We start from the raw sequence: 19,301 nt of genomic DNA, 5'->3' as shown, positions 1-19,301 counted from the left end.
ACCTCCTGTCGGTGCCGAAAAGTTGTCGGCTCCGACAGCATCCATGGTTTCGTCGGCTCCGATGGTTCCTTCGAGGAAGAGGTCCAGGTCCCCTTCCTTGGAACCGATACTTTCGGCTCTGGCCTCTCCTCTCCTCTCGGAATGGAGCCATCGGAGCTGATCATCCAGGTCATCCAGGCTTTCTGACCATGATTTAGAGAGGGTGGTCAGTAGATTATTAAAATCACAGGCACTGGCCCAGATGCTACATAGTCTGTCTCAACAGACAACTATTAGTCCACACCCCCTTGCAGTTCCTCCTTCGACTCTACCTCAGAGTTTGGAGCTGGAGTCTTCGGGAATGGTTTCTGCTATGGCTGATGGACAGATACCCCCCCTTCTGCTCCCTCAGCCTCTACTCTTATCTCCTCTTCGAGACCTTCCTTAGAGGGATTTGGTGGTCGGGCTTCCCTGGTCTCCTCCGAGGAGGTGAGTGGCATCGGACCCTTGTCCGACCCCACTCTTCCCCTTGGAGCCTCGGCCTTGGTGAGCTCGGCTCCGACATCGGCCTCGGAGCCTTCCCTTTCGGTGGGTCCAGGAGTTCCTGGTTCTTCGGAACGGGTTCTCTCGGACCTCCCTGGGAGGGGAGCCTTCGAGGTGATGAAGAGTGTGCTAGCCACGGGACTCAGCCAGCAGTCTGTTCCCTTAGCTCCTCCCTCTACGGTGCCTGTCGATATCTCTGCCATCTCTCTTGCTCCCGGACCCAGAGATCCTCCGCCTCAGGTTTCCCCACTGGGAAGAACCCCCTCTTCCGAGGATTCTCCTGATCAGTCAGGGGATCCTCCGCGCAAGAGGACCTGTAAGAGGAAACACGAGACTCCCGAGTCTATCACTTCAGATACCGACTTAGATGAGTCAGAGGGATCCCCAAGATCCCCCTCTGAGGATGTCTCCTTTTCAGACATCCTAGAACTCCTTAAACAGAGGGGAAACTGGCCCTCCAATAATCCCTCTGAGGATGAGTCAGTATACCTGGAGGCGTTTGGATCTCGGCCCTCCACCTCCTGGGTGTCTCCGCCTTTCGACCCCCTTATGCAGGTTATCGCTCGAAAGGCTTGGGCTGCTCCTGACTCTGTAGAGCCAGTTCCTAGGAGGCCTTCTAAATTTATTACTGCCCCTTCGGACAAGCAATTTCTCACGAAAGGTGTCCCTGCTGATGCCATGGTGGTGGCGGCTGCCACTAAGAAGGAACTTGCAGATCCTTCCGTACCTGTCCATCCTCCTAATAAGGACTCTAGGACCATGGATAGGTATGGTAAGCGGATGTTCTCTTCAGCGACCTTTGCTATGCGCTCGCTGAACTACTTATGTCACTTCACCAGACTCCAAAGGGATATCCTTAAGGAGCTAGGTGAAGTAGTACAGGATCCCACAGCTGCAGGGGCTCAAGAAAAAATTGCTTCGCAGCTAGGAACCCTTAATTCTATTGTTAACTCCTCCATGCGACTGATATCATATGCAGCAGATGGAGCGAGTAGGGCTGCAGGTACAGGTGTGGCTCTTAGACACCAAGCCTGGATGCTGCTCTGTAATTTTGCAGATCCCTTTAAGGCGTCCTTCACAAACTCTCCCTTTGATGGGTCAGCTTTGTTTGGCCCTCAAGTGAAGGAAACATTGACCAGGTGTGAGCAGGACGGGAAGACTCTTTCTGCCGTAGGGGTCCGTTTTTCCACCCCTTCTAGACCTTACCCTAAAGGACAGAAGGGTGGCAAAATGTGGTTCCGCAAATCCCAAGGAGTCACGCCAGATTCACGTGGTCAATTTACCCCTAGAGGCAGAGGGGGTAACAATAACAGACGCTCTAGAGGCAGAGGGGGTCCACAAAACCAGGGAAGCAGAGAGCCTCTCTCTGACAAGCCCTTTCAGCATCCCTGAGATGTTGCCCAACTGTCCATCCTTGGAGGCAGTCGGGGGAAGACTATCGCTGTACCCAGAAGCCTGGCTTTCCCTAACTCAAGACAGATGGGTACAGTCGATCATATCCGAGGGTTACAAAATTCCTTTCGAGGAAACTCCCCTTTCTCACTCAAATTCCCTTCCAGATGTTCCACCCGGTCTAAGGGAAATTGCAGAGTTAGAAGTTTTAAAACTTCTGCAAAAAAGAGCCATTCAGCCAGTTACACCAGATCATTCAGAGCCCGGAATCTACTCAAGATTCTTTTTGGTCCCCAAAAAGATGGGAGACTGGAGACCAATATTGGATCTCAGCAGACTCAACAAGTCTGTGAGAAAGACAAGATTCCGAATGGTCACAATTCAGTCAATTCTACCCTTCTTACAGAAGGACAACTGGATGTGCTCAATAGATCTTCAGGATGCGTACTATCACATAAAAATTCACAGACGCTCCAGAAGGTTTCTCCGCTTTCGGCTGGGGTCCAGTCATTTCCAATTCAGAGCCCTGCCCTTTGGTCTCACTACAGCCCCCAGAGTGTTCACCAAATGTATGGCAGTGGTCACGGCTCACCTGAGATGTCAAGGATTCCAGGTGTTTCCGTATCTCGACGACTGGCTCCTTTCAGCCACCACCAGGCATCAGCTTCTTCAAGCCAGGGATTACACAATAAATCTTTGCACTCAATTGGGCATCTCGATCAACTACGGAAAATCCTCCTTGTTGCCCTGCCAGTCTATTACTTTCATAGGCACAAACTTAAACACTGTTCGGATGTCAGCTACCCTCACAGACCAAAGAATCTCAGATATTCAAGGTCACGTGAGAATCATTCTAGCCAGCAAGAAAGTACAAGCCAGAATGGTTCTAAAAGTGTTGGGCCTCATGGCTGCGGCCATTACCCTTCTTCCCCTGGCTCGCTTCTATATGCGCCTTCTTGAGTGGATGTTGTTCACTCAGTGGTCTTACCAACAATTTCCGATGCGTCACCAAATACTGGTGACACAGATTTGCAAGAATCATCTTTCTTGGTGGATTACTTCTCCCCAGATTCACCAAGGCATACCCTTTGTACCCCCAACCCTGGTAGCCACTGTCACTACGGATGCCTCCCTGATCGGGTGGGGGGGGGCATTATCAGGGCAGGATGGGTCATGGGACGTGGCAACCGTTCGAATACCACCTGCACATAAATGTCCTAGAGATGAGAGCAGTGCTTTTAACGTTGCAAGCCCTCAACAACTTTCTTCCCTTGGGGACAATTGCAGTCCACACAGACAACATGTCTGTAGTATGGTATATCAACAAACAGGGCGGAACCAAGTCCTACCCCTTGTGTCGAGAAGCGCTCAGACTTTGGCAATGGGCGATCTCCTCTCATCGGTTTCTGGTAGCAACGCATATCCCTGGGAAAACCAACATTTTAGCGGACAGATTGAGCAGAGCTATTCTCATGCCTCACGAGTGGTCTCTCAAACAATCTATAGTGGAGGAGATTTTTCTAGAATGGGGTTGCCCATGTTGCGATATTTTTGCTACTCCCCAAAACAGCAAATGCCCAGACTTCTTCTCTCTCTTCCCACTGCCAGGCCATCCCCCCAGAGACGCTCTGACCCAGGATTGGCCCCAGGGACTTCTTTATGCCTTTCCTCCCTTTCCTCTGATCCCACAAGTAATCCAGAAAGCCACCGTTTTGAGAGCCAAAATGATTCTCATTGCCCCTTATTGGCCTCGACAAATTTGGTTTCCATTCCTCCATCGTCACCTTTTGGTGCAGCCGTGGCATCTGGACCCAGTGCCAGATCTTCTGATTCACCAATCGGGTCAGCTGCACCGGTCTATCCCTTCTCTCAACCTCACAGCATGGTTGCTCCACTTCCTTCCTTAGCCAGGCTTCCTATGATCTCTAATCCTGTTAGAGACATCATAGTAGCTTCCTTAAAATCTTCTACTAGGAGGATTTATACTAGCAAATGGAAACGTTTTTCTTATTGGGCAAAAGCCAAGAATATTGATCCCTTCACTGCTCCAGTACAAGCAGTTTTGGATTTCTTAGCGGAAATTTTTCACGCGGGCTCCTCTTCTTCCACGGTCAAAGTTCAGTTGGCCGCTATCTCGAACTTTTATGTCGGGTTCGCAGATCACAACATTATGTCCCACAGGCTTTGTAGAGCCTTCTTGAAAGGAATTTTTCTCCTGAAACCTCCAATCAGGAGTCCTCCTCCTCAATGGGACCTAAATTTAGTGCTGACATCCTTGATTCTTCCTCCTTCGAGCCAGCTGTTTCATGTTCCTGAAATTTCTTTCATGGAAAACTTTATTCCTGGTTGCTATTACATCGGCTAGGAGGGTGTCTGAACTTCATGCTCTATCTGTTCGCCCCCCCTATTTAGTCTTCCACAAAGACAGAGTATCATTGAGAACTAATCCGACCTTTTTGCCTAAGGTCGCCTCAAAGACTAATTTGAATCAAGCTATTGATCTTCCTGTATTTTTCCCAAACTATTCAAACAGATCGGAACAAAAATTACATTATCTTGATGTCCACCGCCAACTCAGATATTATTTGGACAGAACAAAACAACTCAGGAAATCCGATCAACTTTTTGTTTCTTATGCTGATAACAAGAAAGGCCTTCCTGTCTCAAAAGTGACCTTGTCTAGATGGCTTTCTTCTATCATCTCTGAAATTTATCAGCTCAGGGGAAAACAGCTGTGCTCAAAACCTAAAGCACATTCAACCAGAAGCTTAGCCACTTCCACAGCTTTTCAAGCTAGACTTCCATTAGACATTATTTGTGCAGCAGCCACTTGGGCCACTCCTCATACATTTGTTTCCCATTACAAATTGGATTTGGTCTCCAGGGACAGAGCCAGTTTTGGCTCTACAGTTCTCAAGAGTCTGTTTCATTGAGCCACCCAGGATAGAGGTGCTAGGGACGCGGTCCCATCAAGCAAGAATGAAGGCGAGATTGACAACTTAACATTGAGAAGTTATGTACCTACCATAACGTTCCATGTTAGTTGTCTTCTCTCGCCTTCTTTCTTGCGACCCTCCCTCCTTCCTCCAGGCCTGGACAGACCTTTCTCTCTACAAGGAAGTATGCTTCTGAAGACCATACAGTGCTGGTCTTTCTACCATCCTTCAGGTTTTTTTCTCTCCTTCTTTCTTCCTTTTGGAAGTTATTATGCTAGGTGCTATTGCCTATTGTCATCAAACGAGATCTGGGTACTTACCGCCTTGCATCATGGGATATGGGGCTGCCTCGAGCTGGTAAAAGTGACTCTCGAGCTTAGCAAGTGCCGAGTCGGAGCCGAGGATCGGCTCCGAACCCATCAAGCAAGAAAGAAGGCGAGAGAAGACAACTAACATGGAACGTTATGGTAGGTTCATAACTTCTCATTTTACATACCTGAGGTAATGTGAAAACTCTTGTGTGTCTATTTTCAAAAAATATAAAGATTTCAGTAGTTAGTTACCTTTGTTTTAAAATTCCAAGCAGTAAAATTGGTCCTTTAAAGTAATGTTAAAACAATTCATATCATAGCAGATGCTTTGAGAGATTTGGCTGTAACAGTATCAGTCTTTTGCTTCTTCTTTTTGACATCTGTCCAGACATTTGTTTCTTTTGTTCTCTTGAGAGAATATGACATCCAATCCATATCTTCTGGTAAAGTAATCACATTATTAGATTTAATAATTGAATAGGCTTCCTCTAAGTCAATAAAAGTCCTCATTTCGTTGGCATACAGTATTCTTATCTTAGCTGGATATGCAAGTTGTGCCTTGATGTTATTTTGTTTCAGAAACTTTATCATTGGCCACACTTTTTTTCTTTTTTCCATTATTCTAGATAAATAGTCGTTATCAAGTCTTATCAGGCTCTGTTTATATTTTAGAGATGCCTTTCTCCAAGCAGATCTTAAAATCAGTTCCTTGTCCAAGTATAAAAGAAATTTGATAATTATTGACCTAGGAGGAGAGTTTGAGTTAGTGATAGGTTTCCCAAGAGCTCTGTGTGCCCTTTCAGTGCCAAAGGAAAGTCCTTCTTTTAAATTTAAAAAGTCAGGGATCCAGCTTAATAAAAAGGAAATAATATCCTCACCTTCTGTGTTTTCAGGTAATCCGAAAATCCTGATGTTATTTCTCTTCTCCCTATTTTCCAAGTCAACTCCTTTATTAACCAACCAAGTATTTTGTTTAAGAAGTAGTTCTTTCTGTGTTTCGTCTTCCTTAAGTCTGCTTTCTAAGCCATTTAGAGAAACCTCTATTCCTGTTATCCTTGTCTGGTGTTGTTGTAGCATTTCCTTGAGGGTGTCAGCCTATTTTTGACTGCTTGTTTTAAGATTTTCCAGGTTCTCTTTAAAATCATCCATCTTCAAAGACAACTCCTGCAGGGTAGAAACCATCTGTTGTAGTTCCTTCTTTAAGGCAGTATCCTAGTGAGAATTCTTCGAGTTGCTCATTTTAACAAGTGAATATATATCCAAGCTTTTTGACAGGAAATTACTTGTAAAACTTCACCAAAGTTTCTAATTATGTAAATTAGTCCTTTATCTATAAGATTTTATACTTTGAAGAAAAAAATATATATTTTTTTCTGTCTTATTTAACTAGTTATATGGAGCTCTAAAATACTGCTGCTTTCAGTTAGCCATTCAGGCTCCACCCCCCCCAAAAGTTAGAAGTTTGATAAAACAAATGAGCACAGTAATTAGGACTGACCATAGAGATTCATGTGATATAACAGAAGTAAATAGGATACATTAAATGTGCAGCCAAATTAATAACAGATAAAGTCCTGAAACAAGAACATAATAAGTAGTAAGGGAAAGGACGGGGAGAAACTGAATGCCATCATGGAAGTATCAGAGAGAGAAAACTATAAAGCAATTAATACAAGAAGTGTCACTGTTAAAAAAAGTTTAGAAGAGGGAACAGATAAAAAAAAATACTCAGAAAAACGTGATAAAAGCTATAAGCAGTATTATAATGGATCGGGGTTTATCATGCACTATCACAAATAATAAAATAAAAATATCAACACAGGAAGAAAAACTTAGATGGTACATAGATAAATATAAAGGAAAAGTACAAAATAAGGGATTTATTGATGACCCAAAAAGTTTTATAAGGAATTGGAAAACAAGGTAAAAAGAATTGAAAGACCACCAAAAAAAAAAAAGAAGAAATAGATACATTTTGGAAAAATATTTATGAAGATCCTGTGGAATATAACAAAGATGTTAAATAGATAGAAAAAGCAAAAGAAAGAATGTTGTTGTGTTTTTTGGCTTTTCCCGGTTAGGGGTCGTCACAGCAGAACTCTGGTCCGCTAATGATTGGTAGTTGATTTTTACGTGCCGAGTTACCAGCCCTGATGCACAACCTTCAACGAAGGTATGCCCATTCACGCATGTCTCCATGCAGAAGACACTCTAGCTGAGAATCAAGCCAGACAGCGTCTTACTGAGAGGCGACAATGCTACCGCAGCACCACCACCACGGGTTTTAGAAAAAGCAAAAGAAAGAATAAAAAGTTCAAATGTACAGAATATGAAATGGGATGAAGTAATGGCCAGAGAGACTGAAACAACGTTAAGAAAAGCCTCTAACTGGGAAACCCCAGGCCCAGATGCAGTACCTAACTTCTGACTAAAAGTATTAACATCTTTGCATGAAGATTTATCCATGAGTGAGAACTATTTATATGTGCACGCCAAACAGAAACCAGCCTGACTAACAACAGGAAAAACAATGCTTCTACTTAAGAGTGAACCTGCAAGCTACCCTAAAAACTACAGACCATTAATAACTTGCCTTCCCATGATGTATAAACTATACATTGGAACTGATGCCAACAGAGTTTATAGTCATTTAGAAGAAAACTCTATTATGAAAATAGAACAAAAGGCTAATAAAAGAAAGTCATATGGAACAAAGGATAATTTGATGTTAAATAAAGTCATAGTGGAGAACTGTAAAAAGGGGAACAATCTAAATATGGCATGGATAGACTACAAAAAAGCATTTGACAGTATTCTACATTCCTGGATAAAAGAGTGCTTAAAACAGATATAATACACCCTATACTGATAAACTAGATCACAGAGACCATGAAACAGTGGCAAACCACTTTTCAGTTAACTCACGATAAAGGACAAATTATTATTCTGGGAATGAAAATCCAAAGGGGGATATTCCAGGATGACTCACTGTCATCACTGCTGCTTTGTCTTGCCCTTAACCGATTAAGTTGTCTGCTTAATAGATTAGGTCATGGCTATAATTGGGCTCCCAGAAAGCAAAACAGTGTAAAGACATCTCGTCTTCTCTTTGTTGATGATTTAAAACTGTACAGCTCATCAGATGAGGAACTGAAAGTACAATGGCAAGTAGTCAAAACTATTGCAGATGATATAAGAATGTCATTTGGTCTTGATAAATGTGCAAAAGCAACCTTTAAAGCATGAAAGCTGCAGCACCAAGAAAACATCACTCTGGGACAAGAATGTGATATAAAAGAACTTGAGCAAGAGGGAGTGTATAAATATTTGGGAATTGATGAATGCGCAATAAAACATGAACAAATGCGAGTAAAACTCAGTAAGGAACATTTTAGAAGACTTAAATTAATTCTGAAAACTGCACTGACATCCAGGAACAAAGTTCAAGCTATAAACTAGTTTGCTCTTCCTGTCCTAACTTACAGTTTTGGAGGGACTTCATTCATCCTAAAAGGTACTGGATAGATTAGACAAAAAATATAAAAATCAGTACATACCAAGATTATATATTCCCCATTCTGAAGGAGGTATGAGCCTCCGTAAAACTGATTACATGAATAGATCTGCAATCATGGGACTGCATACATATCTGCTGACCTCACAAGACCCAAAACATAATGAAAGTGTTGAAACTTGAGGAGAATAAATCTAAGGTGACTTCCCTTCTTAGTCTAGCAGAAGCATAATGGCGTCAAGTGAGAATGGAAATCAAACTAGAAGTAGATAAAAATCAGGCAGCAACTGAATATGCCAAAAAACAAAAGAAAGAATATAAGGTAGCAGATCAGATGACAAGGCAAGAAATGTGGAAAATGCATAAATATAGTTGCAAGTAAAGAAAACTCCTAGAACAACCTCATGATGATTAGGATCAAATGCAGGAATGGTTAAGAAGAGGCGAATTCAAACCAAAACATGAAAGGTTAACAAAGTCCAATGAACATGTGGGAGAACTAGACAAATGTAGGTTATGTAAAACAGAAATTGAAACAATTGCCATCTTGTTGTTGGTTGTGACATACTAATGGCAGAGGGTCTGTATACTGAAAGGCATAATAATGTTGCAAGACTGTTGCACTGGGGATTATGCAAAAATTATAATACTGAAGTAGCTGAAAAACACTGAAAAGATGAAGCACAAAGCATCATAGAAAATTATGAAGTCTACATCACATGGGATCAGTCCTTACCAACATTTCAAAAGATAGATGTGAGAAAACCAGATACAGTGGTCCTGTTAAAGAAGATAAAAGTAGCACTGATCATTGAAATCCCTACACCCATTGACTACAGTGTCTTGCATACATTGAGAGACACAAAGTCATAAAATATCAGGATTTGCTGGCCAAAAAGAGAGCCATGTGGAAGATACCCAGACAGTTCCAATAGTAGTAGGAGCAACAGGTCTTATAAAAATGAATCTACAATCATATTTAGATATGTTACGGATACATGTAATTCTGCATCATTGCACTTGTATGAGTATGAGTTTTATGTTATGAGATCCTTCCCTTGCATTACTCCTACTTTCCTTCTCAGCCTCAACAGTCCTACAGATGGAATGTTTTTTCTCTACTACATCTGCCTTAGGAACATTCTCCGCACTCCCTCACCATGACATCATAACATGGTCATATGAATGCATCCTTTCAGGCACCATCTTGACTTCTTGAAGCAGTGATTGGAGAAACATATCAACATCAGAGTACCTCCTTATTTAACTATTACCATGCACTATGTTTTCAGTGATCACCTATTTCAAACTTAGACACCACCAGATCTCTTTGTTCCACTGATAAACCTCTATACATCATAAAATCTAACAAATCATCAGGTGACACTTTTTTCTCAACCTATGTCTCCAAGATATGGAATGACATTCCTTTCACTTTGAGGCAAGTACAGTCCCCAGCTTCCTTCAAACTACAGTTAAAATCTTATCAAATCAAACAAATGGTTATGTCAGTGCCTCTCCCCTAGATAGACTAGAATACAGAGTATAGTAAACATTGCTTGAAACCATGAATACTAATCCTTCCTTTTCTACCTACTCACTACCCAACTACAACATATTCGGTTGAAACAGTAACACATTAAATAGTACATTCAGTCCATCTCCCCTCACACACATCAAATTTCCTTCTACCTATTCATCTCTTACTGAATAATAACTGCCTTTCTCTTTCAGGTCACCTCACATACCTGGCCCTCCTCAACTAATCTGGCCTCACACTTATTCCAACCTTTATTTTTCTATACTTCTGTCTCTAGGCCACCATCAGCACTCCTCAAATCTTCTAACTACACCAGATAAAAAAGCTTTGATGCTCCTCTCCTCTATTTTTATCTTTAACCCCCTTCACACCTTAACATTTGTTGACTGGGGAAGTCTGACTAGAACAGAGCCTATTTTCAGTGGGGACCTGGGGAGAAATGCTCCAGACAAATGTCTTTGGAATGTGTGAGGAAACCAGAGTACAGAGAGGAAACCCACGCAAATACAGATTGGACATGCAAACTCTGTAGAGAAGGCACTCCAGCCAAGAATCAAACTAGAGAAGCTTGTGCTGTGAGAAGACAACATTAATCACTACACCACTGCATCACCCCAAGCGAGCTCTTCCTCTCTTTACTTAAACAAGTACATTCAACTGAAAAGTTGCTGTTAATTTGTTTAATTTTCTTCTACTCTATATAATACATATGCGTGTGTGTGTGTGTGTGTGTGTGTGTGTGTGTGTGTGTGTGTGTGTGTGTGTATGAGAGCACTACAGAATCCTGAAAGCCCAAAATCCTGATGACCAAAATCCTGAGACCAAAATCTCGAAAGTTCAAAATACTGAAAACTCTAAATATTGAAAACACACAGGTTACCAGCACTAACTATATTCCCCCTGCACCCCTCATGTGGGGGTCTGCATCCACCACACCTCCTGTTACTTAAATATATCACCTTCGAGACTGCACTTCACTACGTTAAGTGCAATCTTGGAGTTGATATATTCTAGTAGTAGGGGGTGCTGGGGGTGGAGCTGCCCATCAGGGGGTTGCAGGGGGGCTTGCCCGCCACTTATATTTGGAGAAGTGTAATATGATTTTTCTTTTATTTGGTTATGTATGTACTTGTGCTGGAAGCATTTAGAGTTTTCAGTATTCTGAACTTTCAGGATTTTGGGCTTTCAGGATTCTGTAGTGCTCACGTATATATATATATATATATATATATATATATATATATATATATATATTGAGTGCTACAAAATCCTGAAGGCCCAAAATCCTGAAAGTTCAAAATACTGAAAACTCAACAAAACTGAATCTCATAATACTGGAAAATTAAAGGATACCAACACTTACTATATTCCAGCACAAGTACGTACAGAAACAAATAAAAGAAAAAAACATATTACTCTTATTGTAGTGAAGTGCAATCTCGGAGTTGATATATTTAAGTAGCAGGGGGTGTGGGGGGTTCAGGGTGGCTTGCCTCCTGCTTATAGTTGAAGTTTTGGTCTTAGGATTTTATAGCACTCCTCTCTCTCTCTCTCTCTCTCTGTCTCTCTCTCTCTCTCTCTATATATATATATATATGTGTGTGTGTGTGTGTGTGTGTGTATGTGTATATATATTTTCCTCACCAGATTGTCTTCTGCTTTTCTACACATATGCCAAAACCACCATAATCTGTTCTCTTTGATCTTTTCTGCAATTTGGAGCTATTTTGGCTTCCGCTCTTATGTCCTCATTTCTTTGTCTGTCCCACTGTGTGCATCCTACCATTTTTCTCAGGCACTTCATTTCCATCACCTCTAGCTTCTTCAGCTGTTCTGTCTTTACTGCCCAGGTTTCTGTACCATAGAGTAGTACTGTTTGCACCACTGTCTTGTACACCTTACTTTTCGGCTTCATTCGCATTCTTCTGTCACAGATTACACCCGATACTCTATGCCTGTTGGCTGCAGCCCCTCTGATTCTAGCTTTGAACTCTTCATTCAGACTACCCTTCTCCTCAACCACCCCTCACAGATATGTGAAGCTGTTTACCTGTTCCACTATCTTCCCTTCTGTCTCTATTCTCAGCTTCTTCTGACTTCCCCAATTTGCTGCCATTACCACCATCTTATCTGTGTTGAGTTTTACCATGTGCCTTCATATTTGCATTCCATTCTTCTATCCTTTGCTGAAGTTCTAGCTCAGAGTTTGCCTGCACTGCCACATAATCTGCATACAGCAGCTTTTTTGATCTGTCCCCTACAACCTGTTTACTAATGTAGTCCATCACCAGTATGAAAAGCAGTGGACTCAAAACTAAACCCTGGTCTACACCCACTCCCACTGGGAACCCCTCTGTGAGGCCAAACACTGTTCATATTTGAGTCACTGGGTCCTTGTACATAGCCTGCACTAATTCTACCAATGTTTCCTGGACTTCAAACCACATCAGTACTGCCCAGATCAGTTTTCTTGGGACCTTATCACGCTTTCTCGAAGTCTAGGAATGCCCAGTTGGACTCTCTTCTCATCTCTAGCTTCAACTCAAGTTTCTGTCTCAATGCAAACATTGTGCCAATTGTGCTGCATCCTGATCTGAATCCGAACTGATCTTCTTCCATCTTACATTCTAATATTCTGCATATCCTTTTATCAATCATCATCTCTCGAACTTTCATGCAATGTGGTAGGAGTTTGTTGCCTCTGTACTGCCCACAGTTATGGATGTCCCCTTTGTTCTTGTACACTGGCATGAGTATGCTTATTCGCCAGTCATCTGGGATATGCCTTTCACTCCACACTGCTATTAGTACCCTCAGAAGCCATTTCTCCCCTATCTCATCCAGCATCTTTATCATATCTGCTGTGACCTCATCTGAGCCTGCTGCTTTCCCTGACTTCATCTTCCTTGGTGCTGTTCTTACTTCTTCAAGGTAGGCTCCTCTTCTTCTCTCATCATAGGCTGTTTCTGGGGCAGTACAGCTTCTAGGGGTTTTCTTCATTCAGAAGCTGCTGGAAATACTCCTTCCACCTGCCTTTGATGTCTTGTGGACTGGTGAACAGGTTGTTGCTGGCATCCCTATGAAGGATGTTTGACTATCTTCTTTATCTTTCTGTCTTTGCCTTGCAACCTGATATAACCTAATATAGTTTCTTTGTTCCCCTTACTGAGTCACTTTTCAAAAGTTGGTAGGCTGCCTCCTATGCCCTATTCTTTGCTATTGCAACTTCTTTCTTAGCTACTTTGTTAGCCAACTAGTAGTCCTTCCTAGCCTGGTCAGTCTTTTCTATCTCCCACTTCTGCACTCCTTTCTTTTGATGACTTCCTGGATTTCTGCATTCCACCACCAGCTTTCCTTATGTACCTTATTTCCATACCTGGCTTGGCCACAAATCTTTTCTGTAGTCCTAACACATGATGTTTTTAGGCGCTGCCACTCTTCTTCAACTCCACCTATTTCCTCCTCTTCTTGGGATGCTACAGCCCTGAGTAATTCCATAAACAGCTGTACTTTCTCTCCAGTCAACTTCCAGTCTTCAGCCTGGTCTGTGTTGATCTTAGAGCCTTCTCTGACACTGCTTGCAGCTGATTGTGGCAACTAGTTGTTTATGCTGTGGACTGACTTTTTCACTGGGGATGACTTTGCAATCATGGATTCCACCCCAGTGCCTTTTCCTTACTAGGAGGAAGTCTACCTGAGTGACATGTTGGTTACTGTTGTATGTGATCTTGTGAATGTCTTTCTTTCTGAACCATGTGTTGGCTGCTATCAAGCCATTTACCAGACAGAAGTCTAAAATGGTGTCTCTTTCTTTATTCCTGTTGCCCCATCTACGAGAACTCAAGCAGTCCTCATATCCTATTCTGTCTGTCCCAATATGTGCATTCAAGTTGCCCATTATCAACACCAATTCATGTTGTCCTGCTTTATCTAGTTGGTCCTGCAACTGCTGTCTGAATGTACTATTTTCCTCACTATCATAACCCTGCTGTGTGGTATAGGCTGAGATTGTGAAAACTGCCCTTTCATTACACTGGAGTCTGATTACCATGAGTCTGATATTAATTCTGATGACATCCCTCACTGCCTTCTGAAGCCTCTCTCACCACAATTCCTACACCATTTCTAGCCTGTCCCCCACCTGACTAGTAGAGTCTGGATCCCAAGTCAAGTGGCTTTGCTGCACTGGCCTTCCATCTCATCTCTTGGATACATAGACTATCCAGCCTCCTCCGAAACATCATGTCATCTATTTCCAAGCTGCTTTCTATCAGTGAACCTACATTAAGCATAGGAATTTTCACTTCATGTTTGGCAGGTTGGTTGGTTTTACATCCAGCTTTTGCTCAACAGAGCTATCCCAGGTTACCCAGGCTGGGCAACTAGACACCAACAAGCCAGTAGCTTACTGACCCAGGGTTGCTGTGCTTTTTGGCAGGCATGTACACTGGCCAATAGGGGCACATATACCCCTCCCACTGTTAGCAAGGGTACCTGGCATGGGTTAGAGTAGGCCGGGTCCTCAAGCCACTTATCACCGGTAACTACCCATGCCCATTTTTTGGCAACACTAGTCAACATGGCCGAATCACCTAGAGCTGTAATTTACACTATCAAGTACCTAGCCCTGCCATGGCACACAGTCTGTGATTCGTGTTCTCCTATCTTGAGGATACTGTGCACCACAGTAGATGCACAAAGTGGTTGGTCTGTACAACTCTTCCCCCGGCCTCCACCATGTAGAGTCTGTGCTGCTGCCCACAGCTCCATTCATTGGTGAGTGTGAGATGGAAACACTCAATATGTTTTTTGGACATGGGAGAAACCCCAAAGAGACACAGGCAGAACATGCAAACTCAAAACAGGCATTGGTCGGAGGTCAAGATTGAACATTGTACCTTGTGCATGGGAAGTTGAAGACCTTAACCATTAAGCCATCTGGTCTCAACTTGTATATCAACAGCCAACAAGTGAAGTACATCACATATAAAAATGTGTGCAATTTTGAGAAGTGTAATGAAACATACAAAAAGCTAGATTAGTTATCTAAGCATTAACTGTAACTGTATATTGCAGCACAATTTATCAAAATGCCACCAATTAATGCATTCAGAACTTTGCTAAACTGCTACTCAGTACAGACTAATGTCCTAACTATGCATTAATTAACAAGAACATCTCATACTTCCAAGCCCCCCGCATTCCACTGAACTTATATATGGCAACTTCATGGCTGCACAAACATAAAGAAGACAGACATCTCCCAAAAGGAAGTAATAACTGCTGCTGCACATTCACATACTGCACCATTAGTGTTTTGTTATGGAAGACAGTGATGAGTCATTTTAAATTTATGGAGTTGCTCTTGGCAAGTTGGTCCCACTGTGAGTTGTGAGTTGATGAACAGTACAGAGCATCCCTTTAAAAGAACTGCAATATGTGTAATTTTATTATAAAGTACCTTAGCAACAGAATGAAATTTCAAAGTGTACACTGCATTCATGTAAACTGAGTAATGAGTCTTGGGAAAGTTAACAAAACCTGCATTGTGCAATTCCTTCGGAGATCGATATGTTTGCACTGCATTGTTTAGCAAATGGTTATAAATTGCAATCACTAATTTAAGTTAAACCATTTTCCATGTTGTAAATAAATCAGTAAGAAATGTGCAAAACAATGTATGTAGATGGTTTCTCATCACTAATTCACAAATCCCATTTCCTTGTTATTTCATCTATGTTTGCAGTTTATCATACACTTGAACTATGAGGTAGCAGCTGTACATGTCATGTGATCACCCTTCTGCAGTGGTTCATATTGTAGACATTTGTGATTAAGCAGTTTAGATTTAGAGAATTTTTAAATGATCTTTCATTACAGAAAATGTAAACACACTGCACATAGTAAAGCCTAGTTCTGTTTGTATCTGTTATGCATTTAACAGCAGACATAAGTTAAAAAGTTTAAAAAATCAGGAAATTAGTGGACTGCTAATACACAATCTAAATTAATGACGTGATAATCTTATTAAATAAGTGACAGCCCCCACTGCCATTTGTGTTCAAAAGGGCTTTTTAAGCAGCAAATATTCCAACATTATGTTAATATTGTGTGCATACATACATTCTGAAATCAAGAGGAACATGGACATGAAAAAAACGATCCTTAAATGTGAAGGATGGCATTTTTTAAACAGAACTGCATTTAATACCTGAAAAAAGCTGGGATTTATAGAAATTTCATTGCTGGTATTAAAAGTGTACATAATAATGCACGTAAATGAAAAATATTAATATGTTTTGTTTTATTTTCTGTCAATGCATATATGACCATACCTTAAGTAATAATTTATTAATAGTGTTTTGAAAAAGTGTACAGCCACTGGCCAAAAAGATGCCCTTGTACACTCAAGGAACTCCTGTTCAGAGTCTGTTATATCCTAGGCTTAACAAAAAAAAAACAAAAAAAAACAAAAAAACAAATATATATATATATATATATATATATATATATATATATATATATATAGGACTCTTGCACGAATGCACTTTTCACTGACTCAGGAATGGGCGGGCAAACTTACGCAAAAATGCTTTTCACCGAAGCAGCATTTTTCCATAAGTATGCCTGTTGTGCCGGTCGTACTATGGTGCAGATAAGGGAAAATTCCCTTTTCCCCACTGTAGTGCGATCTCGGAGTGAGAATATTAAAGTAGGGGGTGTGAGGTGCAGGGGGGCTTGCCTCCCTGCATAAAAGTAGATTTAATGTGTTTTTGTTTTTAACACACTTTAGCGAAAGCGCTTTTTCTGTGAAAGCCCTTTTGTTAAAGGGTGTTCGGTGATAGTGGATTCGGACTGTTGAACTTTCGTTCAACAGTCCTAGATCCATATATATATGGTGTGGAACTCAAGCAGATAAGATAAAATTGTGAAAGACAGTGGATATTCCTCATATCAATCTTTATTTAATACTGGATAAAGCACTTGTGAATAAATAATGTTTGTATTTTTGCACTGGGTGTTGTTTCTGCTGCCAAAACCTGTTGATAGAATATTTGTGTTTGCCTTTATATGCTGTTGTAATTGTGTCATACTACATTCTGCTGTTTTTTGTGAATCTTGTCTCTGTTGGTCTAGTGTTCTTATATGTCCATTGTTGTGTTTAGGTATTCCTTTCAGTCCTTTCTTTATAATTATTTTCTTCTTGAATAAAAAAAAAAAATTAGGGTGTGGGTGAATGTTAGGTAAAAACACAGGTTATTTCTACTAACAAGCAAACTGCTACCTAGGCAGCAACTGTACCTTTTCAAGCACTAAGTTCACTAGGTGGGCAAAGGACTCCTTATATGATATAAATGCCTTTATTCACAGTAATATCATACTGCTTTAAAGGAACACATTTTAATGTTTTTCTTTCTTTTTTCTTTTAGTATGTGGCATTTGCTTCACTCTTCTTCATCCTGGTCTCAATCACTACCTTCTGCCTCGAGACACATGAACGATTCAACCCCATAGTAATCAAAACTGAAAATGAAACAGTTGGAAATGAGACACATGTAAAGATTTATGCAGAACCTGAGACTGAGATCGTTTTGACCTACATTGAAGGTGTCTGCGTTGTGTGGTTTACATTTGAATTCTTGATGAGGATTACATTTTGCCCCAACAAAGTGGAATTCGTCAAAAGTTCTTTAAACATCATAGACTTTGTGGCAATTCTACCTTTCTATCTTGAAGTTGGACTGAGTGGCCTGTCTTCCAAAGCTGCAAAGGATGTATTGGGCTTCCTCAGAGTAGTCCGATTTGTTAGAATTCTACGCATCTTCAAGCTGACCCGACATTTTGTAGGCCTGCGAGTTCTAGGACACACACTGCGTGCCAGCACAAATGAATTTTTACTTCTCATCATTTTCTTGGCATTGGGTGTCTTAATTTTTGCCACAATGATCTACTATGCTGAGAGAATAGGTGCTAACCCCACAGACCCTAGTGCGAGTAAACACACTCACTTCAAAAATATACCCATTGGATTTTGGTGGGCTGTTGTCACCATGACCACCCTAGGCTATGGCGATATGTTTCCACAGACTTGGTCAGGGATGTTGGTGGGAGCACTGTGTGCTCTTGCAGGTGTGCTAACCATTGCCATGCCTGTACCTGTTATTGTGAACAATTTTGGAATGTATTACTCCTTAGCTATGGCTAAGCAGAAACTACCAAAGAAAAAAAAGAAGCATATCCCAAGGCCACCCCAGCTGGGATCCCCCAATTATTGTAAATCTGATGTAAATTCACCACATCACAGTACCCAGAGTGACACATGCCCGCTTGCTCCAGAAGAAATATTAGAAATTAACAGAGAAGGTAGGAAGCCTCTTAGAGGCATGTCCATCTGACTCATATTCTAGCCCTTAAGGTAGCTGAAACTTCAAGGTAGCACATTTCACCACAAGAGTTGGAAATTTGACATATTTATTCATAGAATGATCATTTACTAACATTCTGTTAAAGGTTCAAACTGCATATCAACTTTTTCCTTGTAAGCATTAAGGTAAATGTTATATTTACTTACTATATGAGCGATTGATCTGACAATGCTGAATTAACAGTGCTGGTAAATGTAACTCCTTAGACATTTCAAACAGCAGCTTAATATGGGCACTGTGTTCTGGATCAAGGGTCAGAGAATGTACCTGTAATTCAATTTCATTTAGAAAATGCCATCATTATTTTTTTCTTTTCTTTTTCCTTAATCATTTTCTTAATATATTATTTTGTACTAAATATGAGTCAGCAATGCTTACAGATGGCACAGATTCACAAAGAACTGCACATAATCCTGTCATGTAAATTTAACATGCTGCTATTTTTTAAGTTTAAGATAAGGCTACATTCTTTACACTTGAAAGACTAATGAATTACTATACATCAGGACGAGTGAGTGGACAGGTAAACAGTTACATGGATGAAAATTATTAAAGAAATCCATCCGACATTTGTGGTATTTTGTTTTAGAAATACAGTTATTAAAATATTGCTTTATAGCAATCACTTACATAGACATACATTTACCTAAGCCTAACCTC

General features: G+C 41.1%; 1 protein-coding gene across 1 annotated transcript in view; it reads left to right on the top strand.

Moving 5' to 3' along the window:
• Window positions 1-19,301, top strand: part of KCNC1 (potassium voltage-gated channel subfamily C member 1) — a 796,343-nt gene that overhangs the window by 729,932 nt on the left and 47,110 nt on the right. Inside the window, exon 2 of the mRNA XM_044082879.1 lies at window positions 17,646-18,579. Coding sequence (XP_043938814.1) covers window positions 17,646-18,579 — 934 coding nt within the window. The remainder of the gene's footprint in view (window positions 1-17,645; window positions 18,580-19,301) is intronic.

The sequence above is a fragment of the Protopterus annectens genome, chromosome 9.part0, assembly GCF_019279795.1.
Source record: "Protopterus annectens isolate FY-2018-M chromosome 9.part0, PAN1.0, whole genome shotgun sequence".
In the NCBI taxonomy this organism is placed as follows: Eukaryota; Metazoa; Chordata; order Ceratodontiformes; family Protopteridae; genus Protopterus; species Protopterus annectens.
Note: the sequence above shows the minus strand (reverse complement) of the source record. Positions and strands in the feature narration are given on the sequence as shown.